This window comes from Sinocyclocheilus grahami, unplaced genomic scaffold, assembly GCF_001515645.1.
Source record: "Sinocyclocheilus grahami isolate Dianchi unplaced genomic scaffold, SAMN03320097.WGS_v1.1 scaffold442.1, whole genome shotgun sequence".
Lineage (NCBI taxonomy): Eukaryota > Metazoa > Chordata > Actinopteri > Cypriniformes > Cyprinidae > Sinocyclocheilus > Sinocyclocheilus grahami.
This window is the reverse complement of record NW_015505621.1, coordinates 218,339-237,684: the sequence shown is the minus strand read 5'-3', so window position 1 is coordinate 237,684 and position 19,346 is coordinate 218,339. Positions and strand designations below refer to the sequence as shown.

General features: G+C 34.2%; 1 protein-coding gene across 3 annotated transcripts in view; it reads left to right on the top strand.

Moving 5' to 3' along the window:
* The window catches only part of LOC107552185 (bicaudal D-related protein 1), a 39,947-nt gene that overhangs the window by 8,733 nt on the left and 11,868 nt on the right, over window positions 1–19,346 (top strand). For 2 of the 3 annotated variants that reach the window (XM_016234028.1, XM_016234030.1), the window contains exons 3-5: window positions 8,988–9,104; window positions 9,219–9,230; window positions 15,909–16,055. In XM_016234028.1, coding sequence (XP_016089514.1) covers window positions 8,988–9,104; window positions 9,219–9,230; window positions 15,909–16,055 — 276 coding nt within the window. The remainder of the gene's footprint in view (window positions 1–8,987; window positions 9,105–9,218; window positions 9,231–15,908; window positions 16,056–19,346) is intronic. The other variant, XM_016234029.1, reaches the window with a different exon arrangement.

Genomic DNA, 19,346 nt, shown 5'->3' with positions numbered 1-19,346 from the left:
GAGCAGCTAGTAGGTAAAGCTTAGAAAATACAGACAGCATAAATGTTTAGCTAATGTACTGAACATATTGTGTTGTGTTGGACAGATGCTTTCTGTTGCACACACACACGTCTGTCTGGAAGCAGGGGGTTGTCAAAAACCCCTGAACCCCTGCAGCCTAATCTGATCAGAGAGAAGCATTTCACTAATTACATTACAAAGGTTTAGAGAGAGAGGTGGGGGTGGGGGGGCACAACAAAATATACCTACAATTCTTTACCAAAATGGGGTGATTCTGAGCCTTTAATAAATGATTGCATTGATTATATATGTTCACTGGTACGCTGCATTGGAAATGAATGGCAAAGCAACATCAGTAACAGGTCGTGGGATCACCACAGTGCACTGATGCTGTGCTCAGACAGCAGGTTTCAGAAGAAGAAGAAAATCTCTGATCCCTGCTGGGACGTATGATTTGAGTCAAGTTAAGAACCCAGTAAAACAACGGGAAATACTATGATGCTAGTATATTGCCAGGGGGTTGCTACGCAGTCGGTGTATGGAGTGAAAACTGTCTCAATACCTTCCACAGATATGATTCACACACGTGCATGGTAATTCACAAATGTGCACGAGATCCACACTCATGCACAACAATCCACAAATGCACTCAAGAGATCCACACTCATGCATGGTAATCCACAAATGCACACAAGAGATTCACACGCATGCACAACAATCCACAAATGCACTCAAGAGATTCACACTCATGCATGACAATCCACAAATGGACAAAAGAGATCCACATGTGCAAGACAATCTACAAATGCACACAAGAGATGCACACAAGAGATCCACATGTGTACGACAATCCACAAATGCACACAAGAGATCCACATGCATGCATGGCGATCAACAAATCCATGCAAGAGATTAGGGCTGGGCGATTTTCCTTATTTTATCAAGTAATTCGAATTTAATGTTTTGCCACAATTTTATTTTTTAGAAATCGAGGAATTGCATATTACCAAACATTAGAATTAGACACTTTGACAATATACCGGTGATAACAGTAAAGAGAAGAGAATGATCCAACCGCATGTCGGCTCACGTGACGCGCTCTGTGAAGGACTATAAATATAGCGCTAGGCACCATTCACAAAGAATGCACTTTTGTGTTGACAAGGATGCGACGCGGGCAGTGGAATAGGAAAAAATGCAAGATGGGAGTGAACTTCTTTTAACTTGAGCACTGCATTTTTAGAATGCCGTTTCAAGCATGAGACGCTGCAAGAGACGCGAGCACAACAGTCAAACACATGTTTACATAGAAAAAAACAATGGAAAAGCAATCGAATAAAAAACCTGTGAAGAACTACTACTGTATGTCTGATATTTCATGTTTGCATCATGGTGACAGGCTGAAAGCTGCTGTTGTTTTTACAGAACATTTATAGTTAATAGTCTACTTGTGTTGTACCTTTAGTCATTTTGAGTTTGAATTACCTTGACTTTTGAGATTTTTTAAAAGCATTTTGCTCGTATTATTTCTGAACACATAATATGTATAAGACAAGTTTGTACAATATGTAGTTGTAGTTCATGCATCTTTTCTGCAAAGATATTTAACAAGTGATTTGTTTAACATTTATGTCATGTTGACAACTTCATCATGTGTGGTGCACTTGGAATAGAATTTTCTTTAGTTGACTAGTTAAAAATCGTAAAAAAAAATCGAGAATCGGACAAACGTTCTGAAAAAAAATCGAGATTTAAAGTTTTTGCCAAATCGCCCAGCCCTACAAGAGATACACACTCGTGCACAACAATCCACAAATGCACGCAAGCGATAAACACAGGCTCCGTTCATAAATGCATGCATTAGAATGTGTATCTATATAAACATTAATGTCTTTACTCAAAATGTATGGTGTATAAATGTATAAAATGTATAATTTTCACTTCATAAATGAAAATGATACAAAAGACCTAAACGATAAAAAGGACCTACACCCCTCTCTTGATCAGCGGAACCCCTGTGTGCAGTTTCAAGTACCTTGGAGTGTACATCTCTGAGGACCTCACTTGGTCTGCACACATTCAAGCTCAGGTGAATAAAGCCAGGCAAAGACTGTACCATCTACGACAGCTGAGGAAATTCAGGGTTTCGCCAGCAATACTGAAAACTTTCTATTTCGGGGACATAGAAAGCGTATTGACTCAGTGTATCTCAGTGTGGTATGGGAACAGCTCCAATCAAGACTGCAAAGCCCTGCAGAGGGTTGTGCTCTTAGCTGAGCGTATCTCAGGGTCTGTTCTCCCCTCTCTGTAGGACATCTACCTCAGATGCTGCAAAAATAGAGCCACAAAAATCATCAATCACCCTAGTAACTTTCTGTTCACCCTGCTGTCATCTGGAAAGCGCTTCCAATGGCCAAAACTGAGAGACTTAGGAGAAGCTACTTCCCTCAGGCCATCAGGCTCCTAAACTCAGCCTCTCAACATCTACAGGACTTCATTAACACACTCACCACACCCGTTACTTGACATTGTCGCTGCACACAGCACTTTCTGGTTATGTTGCTGCTATGTAACAACCTGCACTGTTGTACTTCACTTCAAATTCTTCTCTGTACATACCTCAGCATATTCCTCACTTGTTTATGCCTGTTTCTTTAAATTTTTATTATATATTCTCCTTTCTAAGATTATTGTGCAATGCCCTGTACTCTCAGGCTCTTTATTTTATTTTGTATAGTCGTATTATCTTATATTCCATGTTTATTACTTTCTTTGTCTTATACTTTGCACAATCTATGAAGCAGACCTAACTTACACTTCACTAGTGGTTATGTATCATATATATAACTGAGTATGTGACAAATAAAAATCTTGAATCTTGAATAAGGGTGTGCTTGGAGGTTGCTAGATTGGTTTCTATGTGGTTCTTCGAGTAAAAAGAGTATTGCAATGCAGTTGCTAGGGTGTTCTGGGTGGTTGCTAGGTGGTTTCTTCCTGTCTGGTGTGAATAGATTATTTCAATCATGACAACTCTCTGAAGATTTTAACATGGTGATGGATATAACAATGTTAATGTATTTGGTATTGGCAGAATAGATCTGCTACACTGCGGCTGAATTGCTGCTGCTGTTGTTTATTGCTGCAAGCAAGTATAGGAACTTGCTACAGCCAAAGCATACGGCGATACGGTGCCGTGAGTATTTAAGACATGCTGCTGCTGCACAAATAGCATATAAAATAACCCACAGCAGATCTTTACAGGTGGAGCTGGGGAAGGTGGAGGGTTTCAGAGAAACTCTGAAAGCGCGCTGCAGTAATATCAAGTGAATGCTAGCCAGCCGTATAAATGCAAGGCAGTAAGCTCATTGCTCATCATGAACCAATCAGCTTGTGCCAAGTCGTTTAACTCTCTGAATATCATCAGTTATATTAACAACCCGTCAGCCTGCGCCATCTAGAGTTTCATGACTGAACTATATATATATTAATATAATTATATACAGAATATTAAAAGGATGGTTCACCCAAAAATGAACATTTTGTCATGATTCACTCACCCTCATGTTGTTCCAAACCTTCAGAGTTTCTTCTGATGAGCACAAAATATATTTTGGAGAATGTTGGTAACCAAACAGTTGCAGTAGCCATTGCTTTCATAGTATTTTTTCCCCATAATATGGAAGTCAATGGCTACCAGCAACTATTTGGTTACCAGAAATATTCAAAATATTTTATTTTGTGGTCAGCAGAAGAAAGAAACAACAGGTTGGGAACAATATCAGAGTGAGTAAATCATGACAAGATTTTGGGGTGAACTATCCCTTTAATCCATCATGTTAGAGGTTTGATCACATCCCTAGCACATCCTAGTCATGCTTGCTTTAGACAGCACTAGTTATTTACAAAAACGGTTGTGTTTTATCATATAGCTTTTGCTGGGGTTACTGAAAAGCATTTTTAACCCTCTCACCACTCTTTAAATGCGATAAAATCACTGTGGAGTGGTTTATTGCTTTAGTTTGTGATTTGCTGTGTGAACTGTCCAGCAGTCTGACATTTCATCCGAGTGTCTTCAGTTTATACTGCAGAAATGTCACAGGTTTCCTCCTCTGACAGTATGACTAAGGGAAATCATCACCATTAATCACTATTCCCACATATCGCTATGGCAACCCCAAATGTTATGTTCAATTCCATGTGTTACCATGGAAACGTGATTTTCCCCTCCTTCCAAACCCCCCACCCCCCACAAAATGTGCTGTGATGGAACCTATAACTAATAAAGCGCAGAGACATTGTGAACCTGCATTTGAAATTCTGTATGCTGTCTAACTGGAATAAGTGGTTTCTTTGTTCAAAGCAGGATCATAAATGAACACGCAACCTCACCGATCCGAAACAACGCTCCACGTGATGCGCCTGCGGCTCAATAAAAACGGCCGGCATGTGAGCCGCGGGTCATGTTGAACTGCGAGAGCTTCCCTTCTTCACTCCCGCCAACATTCAGACACGATTCACACTGAAATGACACTGTTGAATGGACAGCCACCAAAATGATTAATGGCTTTTTGATTAGTATGATTCGTGAAGGTGCTGCAGATGTAATTACGCTTCAGCTTTCAATGCCGTCATGAATGATGTTAGATCCTGTGGGAAAGAAAATCACAATTAAGATTTACTAGAGATGTTTGATTAAATCCGTTGCTTCCTGGAAAAAGACTTTTTCCAGATACCAGTTTGTGATTAAAAATCAAGAGCAAACATTTCTCGTCAGCTTCTTCCAGATTAAATGCTCTGAGCTGCTGTACGTTCATTTTTAGCTCTATATTCACACTGTATGAGAAATATTGGCTCATTTGTGTCTGTTTTTTAACAACAACAAAAAAGGTAAATCTGAAGTAAAATAAAACTGAGAACTCTGTCTCTTGAGCTATGAAAGAGCAAACTCTGAGCAATTAATTTAATCTCAGTTAAATGCAACAGGGAACGTTCTCAGAATGCTCTAACAAGGTTATGAACAAATGTTATGTGGTTTTTAATAATGTTCTCAAATTTTTTTTTCCCTGAAACGTTTTTTCAAATGTTACGTTCACAGAACATTTAAAAGTAACATCCCTATAATATTATCCTAAACAGGGAAAAAATTATAAAATGGAATGTTCCCATAACATTTATATAAAAAGATTCATAAAAAAAAAAAACTTCTTAAAACATTTTTTGTTAGCTGGAAAGCTTAAAAAAAATCAAATCACTAACCTTGTAGAGATAAAATAATACAACTATATTTATTCAATATATATTATTGCTCATTGCTAGTTAATGTTAGTGTATTCATTAAATATAGTTAATGGAACATTATTGTAAAGTGTTACCTTTTTAATAATGTTCTCAAAACGTGAGCACAAAAATATTATTTATACATCATTCATTCTGTAACGAGGCTGACAAGACGTGAGACGTGCGGATCCATAAGCAAGCTTTATTTAAAGCAGAGGAGGTCAGAAACACAGGCAGGGTTAAAACAGTGGCAAACAGGTATATGGCGGGCAAGACACAAGAATAATCCTAGGGCTAGCGAAGGTCCATGAACGGCGAACAGAATCAAAAGGGGCAAGACTAAAGGGAGAAATCCAGGAAACCAAGCGAAGATCAAAACTGAGAAGGCAAGGCAAGGCGGTTAACGGGGCTCTGTAGTGTAGCTATCCAACGATAAGTGCTAAACAATGCTCGGCAGAGGGAAGGGATAAGAGTGAGTGTTAAATAGTGAGTGAGTGATATGAAACAGCTGGGTGCAATCAGTGCTGTGTGCAATCAGTGCAATGAATGATGGGATATGTAGTCCGGGATGATATGAAACAGTGTGTAGTGCGAGAGTCAATGAAAATGGAAAGGGTGACCTCTGATGGCTAGCAGACGGAACTTCATGGACCGGATTCGTGACACATGGAATGCTTTTTTTTCTGAAACGTTTGTTTAACTTTTTAAGTGTTGTTAGTTGTTTCAGAATGTTCAGAGAACATTCAAAAGTAACATTCCCATAATGATAAAAATTATAACATGGAATGTTCCCTTAACATTCTTATAAAGAATTACATTTTTAAAACGTAAAAAAAAAAATAAAACCTGGATGCATGAACGTTTTAAGAAACATATTCTTAAAACATTTTTGTTAGCAGGGAAACTCAAAAATCAAATCACTAACTAACCTTGTCAAGATAAACAGGAAGTTACATTTGATTGTTTTTCGGGTAGATGTTTATTTCTGTGAAGCCTAAGCTGCCAGTTCCCGAAAAACTAACCACCATACAGCTTCACTTGAACTCCTTCAAATTTCCCCTGTGATTACTTCATGACGACTTTTTTTTTGGCCTAAACTTAAACAATATCAAGCCAATGAGAAATTCAGCAATCTGATTCAGAGCTCTACAAGTGAAAACCTGCTACTATAACATTTATTTATCTGGCTCCAGTCTTTATCTGCAGCAGCAGAAAGTTTAATCCAAGGTCAAGGTGGGTGACGTTTCTGAAACAGTTCCTACTTTGTTCTCAAAACAGCTGAGTATTATTTTAGAAAGACTTTTCTCTTTAATCAGGAGATTCATCCGGCCAGGAAATGCACGACTCAAACCCTCATGAAAAATCACATCACAGATATACAAGTGAATAAATAAAGTTAGGAATCTATAGCTTAGACATACTGTTAGACAAAAGTGTTACTTCTGAAGTGTGATAATTGAAGTGTTTTACAAGAAAATACTATTACAGTTTCTACTTCAAAATTTCATGTTTAATTCAGTGTTCATTTTTATTTCTTTGTAATTATTTTTTAAATTTACTAGCAATTTCTGAATGAAAATTGTCAAAGTAAACTCTAAACCATTTTAATTATTTATTTATTTGTATTTTTTATGTTCAGTACCATCATAAACAACTTTGTACCTTATATACCCCATAAAAGGTGCACATTAGTACCGTAGAATAGTACTAAAAAATTATTTTTTTTACATTTTCAAGCTTTTTTTTTTTTACCAAAACCACTTTAATAAAAGTGTGCAGTTATAGTTACTGTCTTATTGCATAATCTGATAGAAGTTCAGATAAAAACACGTTCAGATGGTTTCTAGCACAAGATATTTGATAGGGACGTGAGTTTCATTGATGTTTTCGTACGTCACGGTGAACACGAAGACTCAGGGGTTTCCATGGCGACAGTCACAGATGATGCGAGTCAGTTTAGCGACTGCAGTCTGGCTGATGGTAATCAGTGTTTCTCACAGCTGCAGTGGCCTGATCGCAGCCTTCTAATCGGCTCGGAAAAACACAAGGATCTCTGCTGGAACGTTCTACAGATGCTCCGAAATGCCAAGTGTGATCAATGAGCATGTGTGTGTGTTTGTGAGTGGGTGGAATTTCTCTGACTTGCTCTATAAAATAACTCACACTCACAGATTTTTGGGGCAGCAACAGGCTTCGCCTCTCTTGTAATACATTTCTGTGTGAAATCATGTAACGTGATCGATCAGATCTTCACGTGTGTGTTTCAAATGCATTTTTGCATCAGTGCATGTCACTGACCTTTAAAAAGAAACTGAAATACAACTAACTTCTCACGGTGATAGAGGTGCTAAACTGTTAAAAAAGAAAGTGTGTGCTACAGTAACATTATGAAGTCAAAAGGATACAGATCAGCTCGATTCATGTGACAGCTAGTATGAAGCAGTTAGGTTTTGTTGTCTAAAACTAGCTAAATTATTTTACAGACAGAAAACAGTGTAATATCTACACGGTCTAATGCTACTAATTTCGTTAAAAACACCCATAGTATCAGCTGAGTACCTTGTAAACCTGATTTTGTCAAAACAAAACAAAAAAAATGTAATTATAGTTAAATCCAGTGACTAAAAAAGTTCATAGTAGCCTAGTACCTTGTAAACCTGATTCTGTAAAAAATAAAATAACACGTAAAAAATAAACAAATAAAATGAAATAAATATTTAATCAAATAAAATTAAATAAAATAAAAAATTACATATAAAATTGTTAAATCTGAAGACTAAAACTGTTCATATATAAGCTACCCAGTTCCTAAAATAAAATTTTATAATAAAATAAATATTAAGTTGTTAAATCAAGTGGCCCAAAAACACAGATTGAACCAACATTGTAAATGTGATTTTTCTTTAAGAAAGAAAGAAAAGTTTTGTAAAAAAAAAATATGTATATATATATATATATATATATATATATATATATATAAATAAAATGGTTAAATCTGAAGAAATAAAATGCTAAATTGTTAAATCATGTAAAATAATAAAGTATAAAATAAAATAGTTAAATCCCAGTTAAATCCCAAGACTAAAAATGCTCTAAAATAAAACTACATGTTAAATCTAGTGGCTCTAAAAACACCGATACTATTTGCCTGTAAACTTGATTTTAAAACTCGTAAATACAATAATTAAATACAATAAAAATAAATAAATATAAATAAATAAATAAATCCAGTGACTGGATGAACAACACCCATAGTATCAGCTCTGTAGCTTGTAAAGTAAGTTTGTAAGTTTGTTTAAAAAATTAAAATATAAAAAAAGAAATGACTGAATGATTGAATAGCTCAAAAGTGACCATAGAATCAGTTCAGCATCTAATAAAAAATTAAAATAATAATAATTCCATATGTTGATATCCTCCTTAAAAGATCGCAATCCCTCAGTTCATTTTTCACACTGTAAATAAAAGGTCAAGCCCATTGCATTGTGGGACACAGTTTGTCACACACTGGCAACCAAAGCGCAGTACAGTAATATGCGATTCAAAATTCAGCTGGTGTGCTGGTTGTACAGTATACTGACAAATGTAGCAGTGCTCCATACATACAGACCATCTGCATACTATGCACAGTATACTGCATAAAGTAGCCTGTATAGACTAAATATCTACAAGAATCTGATGTCTGTAAATGTCTGTGTTTGTGTTCACAGGCCGCCGAGGTGGAGAAACAGTTGTCTACTCAGGTTCATTCTTTACGGGATGATTTCAAAGAGAAAAGCATCTCCACCAACCAGCACATGACGCGCCTTGAGACCCTACAGGCCGAGGTGAGGCATTATGGGATGTGGATTATCTTATTTGCAGTGAGTGATGACACCAAGATATATCTATATTTCAAAATCTGCTCTCCTCCGTTTTGATTTGTTTCCTGCACTAAACAGCAAGGGCTTGAAGTAAGTGCTCATGAAGCGCTTCCTCTTTTCTGCATGTTGGTTTTGTGATGTGATGATCATATCCCGATGGCTTTATGTCACGTCTGAGCAGAGTGAATGTGGGCTTCTTCAGTAACTCATCAGTGAAAGACGGCCGTGTAATTGGCTCCTGGCGTCATTGTTGTGACAGCGTGAGTTTCACAGGCCGTCATCACTGGACACGCTCATGTCGCTGGTCTGTTCAGAACAACAATCTCAAAACCAAGCTTCCTTCAAATCTCAATGAACACAATGGAGGAAGTTTGTATTCATGGGGAAATGTGGATCTGTAGATTAACTCCAAAACATAGTGACCTGCTACTCTTATTTGAGTATTGACTAAAATGAACTAAAATAAAAAGTATAATATTTCAAATTCATTTTGATTTGATAGGACAGTATAGCAGTGACAGGACGCGAAGTAGGAGAGAGAGAGAGAGAGAGAGGGGGGGGGGGATCGGGAAAGGTCCACGAGCTGGGACTCGAACTCGGGACGCCCAGAGCGCAACGGCACTATATGTCAATTTGGCCCTAACAATTTTAGTTCATATTTTTATTTTTTTTATTTTTTTTTATTTGATTTGTAATTTGGTTAGCTTTGTTTTGTAATGTCTCTATAATTTTGATTAATCTTTATTTTAGTTATTTTAGCTTTGTATGTTTTTATGTTTTATGTTAAGCAACAAAGTTTCTTACGATTTTCGCAAGACAGCATTTTGCATCAGTTTTATAGTTAAATTTAGTGTTGGCATTTCTCCAAAATGGCAAGAGAAATATTAGTTATAAACTTATAATGTCACACACTACTGAAAAGTATTGATTAAAACAGTTTAATCTGATTAAATATAAACAGTTTTACCTAATATGGGCATGTTTCTGTGATGTAAGCTGCAAAAAAAACACGTATTTTCTTACTCAGTATTTTTGTTTTGTTTCCAGTCCAAATATCTAAATATTCTTAAATCGAGATACATTTACTTGAGAAGCAAAAAGACAGAAAAATGAATCAAAATTAAGTGAGTTTTTGCTTAAAACAAGAAAAAATATCTACAAATGGGGTGATACATTTTTTTCCCTGATTTTCCCTTAAGTTTATGGCAGATTTTTATTTATTTATTTATTTTATTTAACACAAATGCACTTTTGTTGTTGTTGTTGTTGTTGTTGTTGTTTTTACAGAAAATATCTTAATATTGGCTTAATATCATATCAAGTCATTTTGCTTTGGCTCAAGTAAATGTATTTTGATTTAATAACGTTTATACAGGAAAACAAGACAAAAATACTAATCGAGTAAATCATTTTTGCAGTGTGTTTTTAGAGAATTGCATCATTAGCTTAGAGCAAAACCCAGATCAGTCATTTATTTCATTTCAGGATGCTCCCTTAGGTGACTGCTGTCGATGTAGACAATACAGACAACAAAGCAGCTCACTAGGTTTTGGAACAGAGCCCACATGTACATATTAACTCCTATTGTTTATTCAGCAACTTCGACCGGCCTCTAAATGAGTGACATTACATAATTTATATTGAGAAGTCTTAAAGGTACAGTAGCAAAATCAGCCTGATTTAGAGTTGGAAAATGACCATGAAACACTAAAGTATTCAAGAAACATTCTAAACATTCCAGTAGATTTCAGGAGAAAAGGATAAGGAAATAAAAAAATTCAAAATAATTATAGACCGATTATATATACATACAGTGGGTACGGAAAGTATTCAGACCCCCTTAAATTTTTAATATATATATATATATATAAAACAATACTCTCCACATCTACTGCATGACTAATGTATCTGGTTTTGTCCTGCATGTGATCATTTCACATCAACTGTATTTTGTTATATTTTGTAAAACGTGTAGATATAAAGGTGGATTTCTTCTTCAATGCAGCTCAGTTCGGGACTTAATATGACTTTTACAAACACAGAATCCTTTCAATCATAACCAGACATGTTTGGAAGAAAAACTGAAACCTTCCACTCTTAAAAGCAATCTTAACGCTTGCGTACTGACTTCTCCCATCAGGCTGCTGATCCTGAAACATACGAGAGATGTCAGATACTGAGAATTCAACGATATTCAGCCCTAACAAATCACATATATTTCAAAGAGATGGAGCAGCTGATCAAAGCGCTCTCCCATCGCGTGACTGAAGGAGAAATCCACTGCGCTTGCATGTTGCAACACCTAATCTCATTACAGAGCACTGGAATATGAGCCTTATAATATAATGGCATGACAGATCTTTACAGAACAGATAATGATATATAGCCATGTAGCTCAGATAAAGCACATAATCTCTGTTCTATGGTTTTATCATAACAATATACCATAGATTTGGACATTACTATGATGGTAATACAATTGAAGCACAGTAAAACAACACCATACAGGCCTATAAACAAACAGCACCATGGTATAAATTAAAATGCTTCTATTTTTCTAATTAAATTGAAATTTAATATATTTCTATATATTTTTATTGACTGAAAACTCATACCACAAAAATATATTTTCACATATATTTTTAAATATATTTAAAAATAGCCAAAATATATTTCTAATGTATATATTTACATACATATATTTTCGATAAGTTTTAGTTACTTATATTTTCTCATATATTTTTTATCAATTTCTAATCTAAATATATTTATATTGTCAAAAATATATAGTTGTAAAATATTGCATTTACCCACAATGTTTTATAAGATTGGAAATGTGTTTGCTTCCTCCTCACAGTATATTTTGGAATTTGAAGATGATATTTGACAAATATATTTCATAAAGCCACATTGTTTAGAACATATATTTGAAATATATTTTAGCCTTATTTTTTTAGCAATTATAGCAATTAAACAACACGATACAGGTCTAGAATCAAACAGAGTTTAAAGACCTGAGGCCACTAGTTCAAATTATTATACTTTTTCTCATTTAACTGAAATTAAATACATTTGGATATTATAATAAATTTTTTAATATTATGATTTAAAAATGTATTATTAAATAATAAATTATAAATGAGAAATATTTTTTATGATAAAAAATTCTCCATTTATTTAAAAACAAAAACAAAAAATGTCACTGTCCCAAATATTTGGACCCCACTGCATATAAAAGTAGCATGATAATATCATCTGATACTGGTACTGCTACAGAAGATATTCAGAAGTCAGAATAACGAGAGCCACACAGTACTGAGATGGTATCAGTCTTTGCTCACAGACGGAGGGTAATTAGTCAGATGACCAGTGGTCCAGACCAGAGCTGATTTACAGGATCGCTTCAACCCTCCCTCCATCACTACAGAGCACGGCCAGAAATCAACTTCCATTAAGGGGCATTTTTACCTTCATAAGGGCAGTTTTTGTAATTATCCTATTAAATGCATCTGTGTTGACTTTGATGACAGATATTTAAATTCAGTCAGTTAATCCAGAATACTATAGTGTTACCGGTAAAATGTATAAACATCAACAAAAGTCATCTTTACATTCCAAAGGTGGACCAGAAGCTGCATCTGACATGGCATTTTTATTTATTTACACAGGCTGTTTAAAGCTGCTTAAAAGTGGTAGAAATGTATTCACACAACAACTGCATAAAGATATGAGATTATTAAATAAAGTATAATCAATACAATGAAATGGTTGGCGTGCAATATTATATTTTAATTTCAGTTCATTTGAGTAATTCTGTTGTGTTTCTGTCATTTTTAGTAGTTTTTGTTTATTTTATATATGTCCAAAATGAATATTTCAGTTTTACGTTTTAATTTTTTTAAATATTTTTTTAGTTTTCGTTTTAATTTAATTTTAGTAATTTTGTTGTGTTTTTGTCATTTATATACGTTTTTGTTTATTTTATATACGTCCATATAAATTAATAATTATAATGATTATTTGAAAATAATTAATTATGTAATTATAATTAATTATATATTTATTCAAGTTTTAGTTTTGTATTTTTATTTTTAGTTATATTAAGTTAAACTAAATTAAAATTAAATTAAAATGTTGCCTTGGCAACTACCTGAAATATATATATATATATATATAAAATTTAGATTTCATTTTATTTCAGTTGATGTTTTTTTAAGTTTTAGTTTTAATTAACTATAACAAACCTGGATGCAACATGAGCAGATTGTAATATAACGTCACGGTCAACACTTTTTATTCATTTTCACATATTATTTAACCGCAACAGTCATAATCGATTTAGTTCAATAGTGCAGGAGCAATTTTTGCCCAAGGACCTATCATTTGGAGGGCATTTTTGTTCATTTTGGTGGCATTTTTGCCTCAAGCCACTGTAAATATCCAACCCTGCAAACTGACCACATACTGTATAAAGAAGCAGAGACAGGCCTCTAATAGAAGAATGAATGGGAGAAAACTCAACGCACTATATAGCAGCTAGATGTAGATGTAAAGGCTCTTTAGTAGCGAGACTCCCATGTGGAGTGTGTACTAGAGCTGTAATTGAGCGGGGGAAACTTCTGTTCTATTTTAAGAGCAAATGCTGCAATGCCTGGGTGTTCCCAAAACTGCAGTCAGTGCCAGACAGAGAGAAGCAGGAGTCTATTTCAATCCATGACACCCTGAGCCGACCGGGACATAAATATACCAGTGTCGTTGTTGAGATCAGCTGTTTTAAAATGAAAATTTCAAGAGAAGCAGACATATGTGTTAAACATGCAGTGGTTCTGAAGGCAGGTGCAGCATATGGTTAATCACAGAGAACCATTCGGTGCTGGTGAACTAGGTTAGCAGATCTAGGTCAAAACATGAGGGAGAGACACTAAAACTTCTGCTCATGTTTCATGGGCTACACACAAATCAGGACCAAAAACTCATTTTTATTTCTCCAAGAAATTGTAGAGAAGCCTTCGAGATGATGCTGATACTTAAAGGAATAGCTCAAACAAAAATGAAAATTTGCTGAAAATGTGCTCACTCTCAGGCCATCCAAGATGTAGATGAGTTTGTTTCGTCATCAGATTTGGAGAAATGTAGCATTGCATCACTTGCTCACCAATGCATCCTCTGCAGTGAATGGGTGCCGTCAGAATGAGAGTCCAAACAGCTGATAAACACATCACAATAATCCACACCTCTCCAGTCCATCAGTTTTGTGAAACAGTGCAACAGAAACAGTGTCTTGTGAAACAAAAGCTGCATGTTTGTAAGAAACAAATACATCATTTAACTTCGCACCATTTCTTCCGGCTAAATATGAGTCCATAATCCATAATAGCGTTTCCTCCAGTGAAAAAGTCCATCTCCTGTTCTCTCTCACATCAATACCCTTACGAAAAAGAAGTTTATTCAAGTGTGCTATTAGTATACTTCTTTTAAACTAAAAATAGGAAAGTATACTTTTAGTCTACTTTTTGTGTACTTCTCAGAAATGGGCTTTATGTACTTCTCAGAAATATACTTAAAATGACATTTACTGTAAGTATACTTGACTTATACTTAAACTAAATATATTTTAGCTATAATTGTGCTCCTAGACTCCGTGTTTTCATTGTTATACTGTAGGGGGCGCTAGTACACATCTTCTGTACAGAATTTCCAAAAAACACAAGTGAAGAAGAAACCGAAACAACAGATACTTCCACATGTAATCTAACACGATCAGTATACTTAAAAGTATACTTTTATATACTAGAAAGTGGGCCAATTTAGTCCCAAGGAGTATTGAAATAGTACACTTACAAGTATACTACTAGTACACTGATATTTGTATACTTACTACATAAAATATACTTAAAAATATACTTGAACTTTACTTAAGTATACTTACTCAAATAAACTTGAAGTATACTACTTTTTGGTAAGGGTATCCACTCACATATTTGTTTAGAGCTGTTTTGGCTTGTAAACAGTGCTTGATCTGTGCAGATTTCGCTGCTGATTCAGACCAGATGGACTTTTTCACTGGAGGAAGCGTTATCATGGACTCATATTTTAGCTGGAAATTATAGGTTTAAAGTTCTCATGATGGATCTGTTTCTTGCAAACACACAGCGCTTTTCTTCTCAAGATGTTACCTGATGGACTGGTGTGGTGTGTATTATTTGTGGATTATTGTGATGTGTTTATCAGCTGTTTGGACTCTCATTCTGACGGCACCCATTCACTGCAGAGCATCCATTAGTGAGTGTGATGGAATGCTACATTTCTCCAAATCTACATCTTGGATGGCCTAAGAGTGAATAATTTTCATCAAATTGTCGTGTTTGGGTGAACTATTCCTTTAAAGCGTGTACTAAATGCATGATTGTTTAAGAAAGCAACTGAGAACTCATCACATTTTCTAAACTGTGAAAGGGCAACCTCTGAGCAATAGCATTTCTAGGGGTTGTTTTGAAATATTCCCGTTATCGAGAGCACATTCCTGACTATGGAGGTGTTAGTGACTCCCTACCGATGCCTGGCAACACCGCATTCCTACAACTACAGGAGATATTAAACTAATCCACTAAACCACACTTGAGTTTTTAATGAAAACCTGATAAAGGTTCAGATATATTGTGATTCATTCGTTTGTAACGTTTGCAGATGTTTTGGTCGGAATCAGAGACTAAAGCTGTATAATGCTGATGTCAGTAACCTGGTGTTTTTCCCGCTCTCGTTGTGCAGATAAAGATGTTGTCAGAACGTAAGCAGGAACTGGAGCGACGTGTGAACGCCGTGCTGGAGGAGAACGAGCAGCTGCAGCACACGGTGGAAGACCTGAGAGAGCGAACGCTGCTGCTGGAGAAACAGCGTCACGAGAAGGACCTACAGGTGAGCGGCCGTCACGCTGCAAAACAAATGGAAACATTTGATTAATTAGTACTTTTGTCTTGTTTTTCAGTAAATATCTGAACACTGATAAGCAAAAAACATGTGAAGTTCTATGTACAGTTCTAAAACTGTACTGTGTATATGTATTGGAAATTAATAAGTATTCATGCCATAGATGACATAAAAGATTTCTGCTTCAAACGTGAAGGGAACATTTTTTGTTTTGTTTTTCTCTGAAAACAAGTCAAATTTTGCTTCTCAAAATGTACACTGCTTTATATTGTTAACATATTTTACTGCAAAACCCATACAGCCCAAAAACAATAAAAACACATTTTTAGATATTTTTAAAAATATAAAAATAATGGTCAAAATATGTTAAATATATTCACAGAAATATATTTTCAGTAAGTTTTACTTATATTACCTATATATTTTGAGATATTTGTATATATTGTCTATATATATATATATATATATATATATAGACAATATATTTCAGTACACTGCCGTTAAAAATCAGTAAGACTTGTAATGTTTTTTAAAGAAGTCTCTTTATCAAGGCTGCATTTATTTGATCAAAAATACTGAAAAAAACTGTAATCTTGCAAAATATTGTTACAATATAAAAAAATGGTTTCTATTTTAATATACTTTAAAATATAATTTATTTCTGTGATGCAGCACTGAATTTCCATCAGCCATTACAACATTCTAAAGTGTCACATGATCCTTCAGAAATCATTCTAATATGCTGATTTATTATTAGAATGTTGGCATCAATATTTTTTTTGGAAACTGCGATACTTTTTTCAGGATTCTTTGATGAATAAAAAGTTAAAAAGAACAACTTTCTTTTTAACAACAATCTTTTCTAACAATATAAATCTTTGCTATCACTTCTTAACAATTTAACACATCCTTGCTGAATAAAAGTTTTAATTTCTTTCAAAAGAAGAAAGAATAAAAATGTACTGACCCCAAGCTTTTGAACTGTAGTGTAGAAAAACGTTATTTTACATCGTAATAATATTTCACAATATTAATGTTTTTCCTGTATTTTTGATCAAATAAATGCAGCCTTGATGAGCAGAAGAAACTCCTGTAAAAACATTAAAAATCGTTCTGATCCCAAGCTTTTGAACGTTAGTGTATATATATATATAAAATTATTATAATTTTTTTTATTTACTCAATGATTGGAAATGTATTTTCTTGTCCCTAGAACTACATTTTAGAATATATTTTAGTATTGAAGGTTTATACTAAATATATTTCATTTAAGCCACACTGTTTACAATATATATTTGAAATATATTATGGCCAAATTGATTGAGTGATTGATTATTTATTTATTTATTTTTCCCCTGTATGGGAAAAAGACAAAACTAAAAAAGTTTGCAGTGCATCTTGTTTCACTTTGGGTGAATCTTATGAAATCTTTTAAGAACTTGAACATGCCCATTAAAAGAAATTTATGCTTAACTAAATAAAGCCAATTTAAGAAGCATTAAGATGTCTGTATTGAGCCATTATTTTAAAGACAATTAAACACATTCTCCTCAAATTACTCATTACTGTAATTCAGTCAGATATATTTTTTTTAAATTTAGTAATTCTTGTTATTTTCAAAATGTTTCTTATTAGTGACAGAGAATGAGTTTTTATTTTTTATCAAATTGAGGATAAATCAAATGCATTACAAAAATGCTACCATGATTTATAAATAAATTAGTTGAATTAACATGAACTACATGAAATAATGCAATAATGTTAAAAATCCTAATGGCCCTAAAATAGGCTTCATTTGTCTGTTAGCAAAATTTTATTTTTTATTTCGCTTTTTGATTTTGAGGTTAATTCTAGCAGGTACATCCATTCATATGTCCATTCATACATTATAAAAAGGTATTAAACCAGCTGAACAGTATGTACCTGAAACTGTTGTGATTCTGAATGAAAGGAAACCATTGAAATCTCAGCAGATAAAAGCTGCAGTCCAAACTGAGCGAGAATAACGAACAAAAAAAAGTGATTCCACAGAAGACATTCTTGTTCTTTCTCCATTTAGTTCAGTGTTATTAGAGATTAGCAGTCCATTGTTTTATTAGAGAAACAGTGTTTTGATTGTTTGATTCACTGTTATTTCTGCTTTGCTGGATGGCCTCCAGTTCTCAGATTTTTTCATCAGTTTAAGATTTGCAGAACATACAGTTCTTTAGAAAGTATCCAAGTAATTTATTTCTCCATTAAAAGAGATTTACCTCTAAAGAAATGAATAGTACTTTATACAAAACCGTTTAAAATGATGTTCAATAACATGAGACTCCAGTCCTACACTGAAAAAATCTGGCATAGAAATTCTCACTCAGAAATCACTGTTAAATTTCACAAATAAGTACAAAGAAATGGCAAGCAACACTAAATTAAATGTGTTTTTTTTTAGTAGAAAGACAAAGAAAGAATATTTCCTTATAGTACATACTCCAATAATATTTTAGTTACAGCTTCGGAAAATTAAATTAAATAATGCACTATCGCGAATTCTCACACCATAAACAACAAGCTGCAGATTATACCATGTAAGTAAAAAGAGATTAACCCTTGTGCGTCACTTAAAAAAAAGTTACACATAGGTCCAAAGTGGACAAAAATGTCCATGTCAAAAAACTAAAAATTTGAAGCTTGGGAACACAGAGTTCAGTTTGGTCTCATTTTAAAGAAGACCCATGGCAGATTATTGTTGAAGTAAAAAAAAAACAAAAAAAGTTATAGAGGTTTAAGTTTATGAAAATGATTTATGAACTGTATTTTGTATAAAATATATATTTTATGAAACATGTTGAACTCTATACCTGCTAGAAAATCAAAGCCATAAATCTAAACAAGTTGTGTTCCAAATCTGAGGTTGATATCTCCAAAAATGAGCTTTCAGTAAGATTGTGTGGGCGCAGTACCAAATTTTCCCCATTAGATGCCAGCAAAACTCTGCTGGTGCACACAGTGGTTGGATTTGTGATTTGCAGTAGAGTTTTTCTCTCTCAAATTTTACAAGAACACACGCGCACACACAAATTTTTTTTTTATGACATCCATACCAACACACCCACACAATTATAGCTGCATTATTTATCCAATTGGCTCTATAATATGCAGAAGCAGAAAACAGGAATAAAGCAAGTATATGCTTTATAGGCCAAACCTGAAAAAAATGGCACCATCTGGTAAAAAATAATAACAAAATTTGATTTTAAAGCCTTGCCAACAGAATGAAAGCCTATTAACAAAAAT